The sequence below is a fragment of the Suricata suricatta genome, chromosome 2 (assembly GCF_006229205.1).
Source record: "Suricata suricatta isolate VVHF042 chromosome 2, meerkat_22Aug2017_6uvM2_HiC, whole genome shotgun sequence".
In the NCBI taxonomy this organism is placed as follows: Eukaryota; Metazoa; Chordata; class Mammalia; order Carnivora; family Herpestidae; genus Suricata; species Suricata suricatta.
The window spans coordinates 150698785-150707432 of record NC_043701.1 but is presented as its reverse complement, the minus strand read 5'-3'; the positions used below and the strand labels follow the sequence as shown (position 1 = coordinate 150707432).

Below are 8648 nucleotides of genomic sequence, written 5' to 3'. Positions count from 1 at the left end.
GTGAGTGAGTGAGGGACAGGGAGAGAGAGAGAGAGAGAGAGAGAGAGAGAGAGAATCCTACTAGGGGCAGAGAGAGAGGGAGAGAGAGAAGCAGGGCCCACTGGAAGCAGGGTTTGAGCACAGCTGATGCAAAACTCGAACTCATGAACTGTGAGTTCATAACCTAAGCCAAGTCAGAAACTCAACCCACTTGCCACCAGGCGCCCATAATCTCATTTTTAAAGTTTTTTTTTTGCTACTGTTTTACTTCTTTAATTTAAAAAATATTTATCATCACCATGCAGACTCCTGTGGATCTGGGTGAAGAATCTGCTTTTAAGAATCTACTAGATTACAGGTCATGTTCTGTTTCTTGATCAAGTGCTAATTACACAGTGCAAAATTCACTGAGCTCTACCCTTAGGGTATGCATACATTTATGTATGTATGTTACTTTTTTTTAAATGTTTTTTATTTATTTTGGAGAGACAGAGACAGTGCGATCAGGGGAGGGTCAGAGAGAGAGGGAGACACAGAATCCGAAGCAGGCTCCAGGCTGTGAGCTAGCGGTCAGCACAGAGCCCTATATGGGGCTCGAACCCATGAACCGTGAGATCATGACTTGAGCTGAAGCTGGACGCCCAACCGACTGAGCCACCCAGGCGCCCCTGTATGTTACTTTCAATGAAGAGTTAAAAAGTAAAACACTCCCCAGCTTATTTTCATAACACTGATAAAGAACCATTGACTAATCTCTCTTGTGCTACTGAAATGTAAGCTGCTGGAGGGTAGTATTGTCTCTATACTCCCACCATCTGTTTTAGTGCCTACAGCATCGTACACACTTTATGAATGATTAGTAACTGCATGAATGAATGAACAAAGGGAGAGAGGTGGCTTGAGGGTTTCTTCCTCCCTCACTCTTTTCTAAACATTTGTTCCATGCCCCTGCTGGAGCACACCTCTGCTGAGCTCATACCTCAGTTACACTTCCCAGACATACCTCCCCTGAATAAGCCTGTGCGATGCCACCTGACTTCCTCTCTCCCCACATGCTTGGTGTGACTGATCCAGGGCACCAGCCTGACAAGGGCGGGAGAAAGGAAGCAGGTGGAGGACGTTCTGTCCCCAGTACCAGTACTTCTGCCCTGCCTGGGTCGGAGCCACCTGGCTCAGGCCCTCCTCAACGTGCCTGGGAATCCAGCTAGAGAGAGCATGTCCTTGGAGATACTGCATTGCTAAAACTTCTCTTTGCATCTCTGATGTAAGCTGCTTTCTAAACTACTCAGCTTAAGTCATGTGGGAATTTGAAAATCTTTGAAAATTTAGGAGTAGCAGTAGAGATTTTCTAGCGAATTTATAGCAGAAAGTGAGAGACACCCTGGGTGAAATATCAGGTACGCCATTTATTCAGTCACAGTTAATAACCAAAAGTTTCCTAGGGAGGAGCGCCTGGGTGGCTCAGTCGGTTAAGCCTCCGACTTTGGCTTAGGTCAGATCTCATGTTCGTGGGTTCGAGCCCCGCATCAGGCTCTATGCTGACAGCTAGCTCACAGCCTGGAGCCTGCTTCCAGTTCTGTGTCTCCTTCTCTCTCTGCCCCTCCCCCTCTCATGCTCTGTCTCTCTCTGTATCAAAAATAAATAAAACATTTAAAAAATAAAAAATTAAAAAAAAAGTTTCCTAGGGATACAGTGATGAACAAGAGTCATCTGCCTTAACGGAGATCGCCCTGTGTGTGTTTGGGGGGAGAAGGGGGAGACAGACAGTCAAACAGTAATACTGAAAGAGGACTTCAACTACTTCCATTTTGACCTCAAACTTATTTATTAGGTTCTTTTTTTCCAGCTTATCTCTTAATTCAGGCAAAAGACCCTGTTGGCAAAGCATCCCATGATGAGATCCAAAACTACCCACTCAAGCAATAAGGACTGCCTTGAGCCAGCAAGACCCTGCTGGATTGACCCCAAGACAATAATCAACCCGACCTTGACTGCCCAGCTGCAAGTACCCACTGACCTTTGCCCCATATTTTCCTTATCTAAATGTTTATTTATTTTTTAAAGTGTTTTATTTATTTTTGATACAGAGAGAGACGGAGCATGAGAGGGAAGGGCAGAGAGAGAGGGAAACACAGAATCTGAAGTAGGCTCCAGGCTCTGAGCTGTCAGCACAGAACTGGACACAGGGTCCGAACCCACAAACGTGAGATCATGACCTGAGCCGAAGTCAGAGGCTTAACTGACTGAGCCACCCAGGTGCCCCAATATTTTCCTTATCTAAACCTGGAAGTATTGTCAGCACTTCAGAGACAGTCTTTGACATGTTAGTCTGCTGTCTTTCTGGTGTTGGTCTCACCGAATCAATTCCTTTCTTGTTTCCCCACTGTCTCTCTGCCTTTTGGATTTTGTCAGCAGTAAGTAGCCAAATCTGGTCTGTTTGGGACCCTCGGAGCAGGTGCTCTCGCACCCCTGTGCCCTGGCTACCTACGTTTTTCAAAGCAGTTATGATGTGCTGGGCACCTCACATATATGAATTAATTTCACCATTGTAACAACTCAGTGACGTCTTATTAATATCCCCGTTGACAAATAAGGGAACAGATGCATCCTAGAGTTACAAACTGATAGAGGCACAAAGATACAGTGTAGGGAGTAGGAAAACCTGATCTAGTCCCAAGGGTCAGGGAAAGTTTCTGCAAATATAAGAGGTTGAAGCAGAGATCTGAAGATTGAGTCCAAATCTAGCGGACAAAGAGGTCTGGGGGAAGAGAATTTCAGCCAATGGAAATAACAGAGGCAAAGGGAAAATAAATTATTTGAGGAACTGGCAGACTGCCCAAGGCAGGAGCACAAGGAGCTGGAGATGAGGCAGGAGAGATAGGTACGGGCATAGCACCCAAGTTTTTTTTTTTTTCCTGTATGTCTCAAATAGTATGATAAAGTCAGGGACAGAATATTTAGGATTTTGCCCTGGTTTTGCTCTTAAGAACCTCTGCCATCTCTCTGTGGCTCAGTTTCCTTATCTGGAAAAATGAGTAGATGGACCAGAGTTCTCAAGTGGCCCCTGTGGTTCCAAAGCTGTGGTTCTGGGTAGGGCTCTTCTGGAAGAAATCACCAATTCAGTGCACATCCCCTGGCCACTGCTGAAGGCACTGAGGCCCAGGGGCTTGGCAACCCGGTGGCCCAGCCAGCACTTGCTGGCCTCTGACTTCCCTGTAGATGAAGTAAATACAAATGATGGAGAACATCACACATAATAAATCACACAGTAAATATGGCTGTGAACATGGTTTGCTCCTCTCACTTGAAATGGTGGATGAACTGCTAATAATGTAATAAAGATAACTACCTGTTTGAAGCATTTACCGTGTGCTAGGATTGTACCAGTTACTCTAGAAAGATTGCTCACAACAGCTCCTTGTTAGATTCAAAAGTCTCAAGGAATTACGTAACTTTGGTAAGGTCCTCGGCACCCAAATTTGTGCTGCCTGTGGAGCAAGTCCAGGCCTGTGTCCTATTGCCAGGTGTGTTCTCTTGAGCAATGACTTTCTCTGGGTTTGCTCAGTGGCTGAGTTGGAATTTGAACTCAGCTGGGACTCCAAAGCTTATTGGTATTGACCACCCAGCCAGGCTGCCTTCCCTTCTTAAAATACAGGCAACTCCTCACTCTATAAATAGGATCACATTGTCTCTTGAAGTCCTTTCTGGGTGAGGAAAGTGCTTTTTATAGCTTGGGACTGCTTCTGCTTTCTTGGTCTCTTCCAGCACCTGTTAATCCTGCTTGCAGCTGTGTCCTTCACTGTCCTTACACTGTATTCCTAGGTTTCCTCCCTGCAGAAGACAGCTCTGGGAAACCACATGGTGTCTGTATGTGTGCCAGTAAAGAAATTTCACTCCCCTCCCTCCCCAAATCGGCCTACCTTTCTATAAATACTCGCTCTCCTCCCTCCACTCAGGCCTGTGAGTAGTTTGGTCACTTAACCGAACACACACACACACACACACACACACACACACACACCCCACACACACACTCACAAAGCAAGAGAGGAGGGGCGTTGGAGGCGACAACGTGAATGACCTTGCAAAGGTGTCTAGCCCTCCGGGGACAGGATTAGCCTATTTGAAACCTGTACAAATATTTGTGTGCCTCCGTATTCCTCCCAAAGCTACCTGCTCCTCGTGCGCCAGCCTCGCTCAGTCCTCCGCAGCTCCGAGATACAAAGCTCAACCCGCCCATCTCTTTGCAAACCCAGAGAACTTCAGTCCCCTAGTTGAAACTCGTCTGTGGCGGTGGCGGGCAGCACTGGGCATGCTCAGTAGTGGGGACAGGTCTGGAAGGCGAGGAAGCCGCGTTTGAAGTCGAGCGGCCGGGGAAACAGGGGGAGGCGGGCCGTGGGGGCCCCGACTGGGGGTCCGCGGGGATCCCGGATTCCGCGCCCGGAGCCGGCAATGCTCCAGGCCGGCGCGGCGGGGCGGGCGCGCAGGGGGCAGAGCGCGGAGGAGAGGGGGGAGCCGGTGGGAGAAGGGGAGGAGCGCCGGGCTCGCCATCCCCCGGCGCCGGCTCTGCGGCTGCTGAATCGGAAACCGCAGGGAGGATCCGGGGAAATAAAGACGCCCGAGAATGACCTCCAGCGAGGCTGCCTGAGCCGCAGCCCGCGCACCGCCGCACCAGCCCCCGGCATGGGCGACCGCGGCGGGCGGCCCGAGCACTCGGCCACGCACGGCCCGGGGGCCCCAGCCGATACCGGAGCCGCCGCCGTGAACGGGCTGCTGCACAACGGCTTCCACCCGCCGCCAGTCCAGCCGCCGCGCGTCTGCAGCCGGGACCCCGCGGGCGGTGGCGACGCGGCACCCCCGCGCCTTCAGCTCTTGCCCGAGCTTCAGCCGCAGCCACCGCCCCCTCAGCACGACTCCCCAGCCAAGAAATGCCGGCTACGGAGGAGGATGGACTCTGGGAGGAAGAACAGGCCGCGTAAGTCCCATCGCGAGCGCATCCCGCGCTCCTACCATCCCGGGAGCGGCGGGCAGGCACCGCAGCTGGGCCCGTGCGCCCCAGCGCCCGCTGTCGGGGAAGTGCACCAAGGGGACTCCGGGGCTGGTTCTTTCCCCAGGGGCGGCAAGCACTAAAGATCGCTGCCTGAACCTCACTCTTGCTTGCTCCCGTCTGTAGAATGGGCCGATTGAATGCGGATCCTGTGCTGCTCCTTCGGCCATGGCTCTAGGAAAGGCTAGCGTACTGCTCGTCTTCATAATTTGTCGGTGGGAAAATGCACGTGTGCGGACATTTCTCGGGGTCCGGGAGTAGGGGTAGAGCAGGAGAGCCCTCTGCCTTTCCTCGCCCCTTTTCCTTGTCAGAGTTCATCTTTCTGGTGTTGGCGCTCAGGCAGCCACCTTGTCCCTTGAATCGCCGAGTAGCCGCCAGTACCTCGGGTCTATTGGCAAACGCAGGCCTGGAGGCGTGGAGTTTGACAACCCCCCCCCCCATCACATCCTATTAAATGCTCTTTCTTCTCAGCCAATGAGAGGATCCATTGGCAGAGGCACACCCACTGATACCATGTGGGCCGGAACTATGTGGACCAATGAGAATTGGAGGTGGATTTTTTTTTTTCCGGGAACTGGGGAGGTTGAGTTGAGGGTTTCTAATGGTAGCGTACAGCGTAAAAAGCTGAAGTGCGTTATTTCACAATCTAAAGCGTGTATATATGATGTTACTTTATAAGGGGTACCTTCCCTGCAGGACGTTGTAGGATGTAAATTTTTAGATCGAGTTTACAACTGGTTTGTCCTATCTGAGCCGAAACTCCTTCTACTGGGTACCTTTTTCTGGGTGTCTTTAATGAAGCTTGTAAATGGCAAAAAGCAAAGTAAGTAGAACATACTAATTAGTGATTGCATTCAAACACTCACATTTGCTTATAGGTTATTCTGTCTGATACGGAGGGATTGCTGGTATAGATTTTGGGTTCATCTGTAAAAGTTTGATATTTGGCAAACTTTTTTTGTTTCTCTGTTTAGACTCTTAGTTTTTCTGCACTCAATTAAAATCTCTGAAACTTTGCAAAGTATTGATATGGGAGGGGATGACTCTGATACTTGTATTTTGTAGATGTGAAATGTTTAGGTTGAAAGTTAGTCTTGTCTCAAACTTTGAAGCCACACCACAGATTTGGCGATGGTTGTAAGGAAGGTATCTGTTTAGCACTCGAATTTGTACTTATTTTTGTTTTTCAGGCTTGTTAGGAAATTACTTTCTTTATGGACTTGATATTATTTATGGGTTATTAACCTGTTTTACTTCTTTGGAAACCACATTTTAGTTATTTTTCTGATCTACGTTTACAAAGTATAGCAGTTTGCAATGTAAATAGCTAAACTATATCAAAAGAGAACTGTATTGAGTTTTTGTAGTATAGCTAGACTAAATGCTCTATGAGGGTATAGCATGCCTTTTGAAATAATTTTTGAGGATTAAAAGCACACTGTTAATAATAGATTAGAGAGAGAAAAATAATTTTGAGGCCTAACTTGAGCTTGCAAACCCACAAGGATTTTTAAAAAATTTTTTTAATTATTTTTTAAACACTTATTTGTGAGAGACAGAGCACCAAAGGGAGAGGGACAGAGACACACACACACACCCAGAATCCGAAGCAGGCTCCAGGCTCTGAGCTGCCAACACAGAGTTCCACAAGGGGCTCGAACCCATGGACCTGAGCTAAAGCCAGTGGCTTAACTGACTGAGCACCCAGGCACCCCAAGGATTAACTTTATGCCTGTATGTTGGGTGTCAGAAATTAAAGTGGTTTGTATTTTTTACAAAAATTAAAACTTTAGTTATTTTAAGTCCAGTGACCATGATACTTACTTTTAAACTTTTAAAAGGGATTCGTAAAATACTGACTTTTCATTATCCTACCATGTTTTCATTTCTCAAATTTGAACAGACATTTCTGAAATAAATTTTACACGTTCTGAGTCACTCTGCTGTGTTCACTAACAAAGTTTCTCGGTGAAAACTAGGGTCAATATCTTTAAGCCTTGCTTATATAATGCTTAGGTATCTTTTTTATAAAAAAAAAAGATAGTGCTTGATCAATTCATATTTAGGTTCTCTAATCTACTTAGAGTTAAGTATATCCCCATTTTCTAACGATTGATATGTTTTATGTGAGCAACTATTACAAAGAGGATTTGGGTGCTTTAAATAAAATCTAGGGATATGTTGGTGGTGGAGCATCGAAGCTGGACAAATAATTCCTATTTACCAGTTTACAACATCAAACAACCTGCTTCTGTCTAAACCAAAGGTGTGTGAAAAACAGCCAGATCTCAGTGCTCTCGGATAAGCACCTGGAATGCATATGTGCGTAGGTATGTTTCTGTCTGGCAGTATCGCAGAAAGAGTGCAACACACATTGAAATCCTTAACGTTTGAAAGTGACAAATGCAATGAAACAAACTATTCGGTAGTTTCTGATTGTTTTAAAAATTTAAATCTCAGTGCAAAATCTCTTTACAGCGTGTAATCTAAACATCAGACCAGTGACCAGTTGATTTAGCCAAACCAGGAGAGGAGAATGTTGTCCACTGTTTTCATTGAAAGTACCATCAGCTCACCACTTGTCCTTGGAAAGCTTTTGTAGGACTGACTGCTTCATCAGGCCTCCTTGGTTACTTTACCTACCTCTGCTGCTTAGCAGCTGTGTGGCCTCAACCACGTTATTAGCTCTCATCTGGAGAGCGGGGAGTTGGCTAGGTGATCTTCTAGTGTTGTTCCTTGTGTCTTCCAAATTCTATGATACTTCAGAGCTGTGGTTCTTTCTGCAGGACTTCTACACTAGTGATCCACTCTGCCACACGACTTATCATTTAATTGGTTTTTTCTTCTTTCTTTTTCCCTTGTGCCAGTTGTGTGTGTATTGTCTTCTCTCCTCAATTAAGTTAGAAGTCTGATTATAGACGACATCATTTCTTCTCTTATGCCTTGTACCTTGGGTCTGTGAACATTTGATTGATGCCACAGAGAAGAGAGACAAGTGACATTATCACCACTTCATTGAGATAGTCGCTTCCATCTGTAACACAGACTTTGACAAAAGTTCTTAAGTAGAATTTCCATAAAGTATCAACTGGGAGCTTCCTTTGTTCTACTCCTTGGTGATTTGACTCTTTGAAGCTCATTTCCCAAATATTTTGAAACTAATGATAGTCCTAATAAAATGCTGTGAGGGTCTAACAAGTTGTAAATGGTGCAGCCATTCAAACCTGGAGGGGTTGACTTTGAATTGCTGCTGGCTGGCCTAGGCCCAATTAATTATTCACCTATGCCTCATTTCCAGGATGATAAGATGGAGATAATCATACTATTCATTAGGTTGATATGAGGATTAAATTAGATAATGTATAGTAAGAACCTAGATTCCTGCTCAGCTGTAGCATTTATTCAGGAATTGCCAGCTGCCATTGTAAGGATGCAGGTTTGAGACAATAGAAGGGCACACATTGCCCAAGGCAAGAGGGACCACCCTTGTAATACCCTTAACATTCCTAAGGGCAGGCCTAGAAATAGAAGCTATAGGTAATCAGTTATTGCTTAAGGCTAGTTACACCCTATGTGAGGGTCCTGGGTCCTGGGTCTACTCTGTGATTGGTTAACACTCTAA

General features: G+C 46.5%; 1 protein-coding gene across 3 annotated transcripts in view; it reads left to right on the top strand.

Moving 5' to 3' along the window:
* Nucleotides 1-4416: 4416 nt before the first annotated feature.
* PANK1 (pantothenate kinase 1) overlaps nt 4417-8648 on the top strand; it is a 52969-nt gene continuing 48737 nt past the window's right edge. For 2 of the 3 annotated variants that reach the window (XM_029932196.1, XM_029932195.1), the window contains exon 1: nt 4417-4954. In XM_029932196.1, the coding sequence (XP_029788056.1) occupies nt 4432-4954 (523 nt within the window). In that variant the 5' untranslated portion in view covers nt 4417-4431. Of the gene's footprint in view, nt 4955-5702; nt 5850-8648 lie in introns of those variants that run through there. The other variant, XM_029932197.1, reaches the window with a different exon arrangement.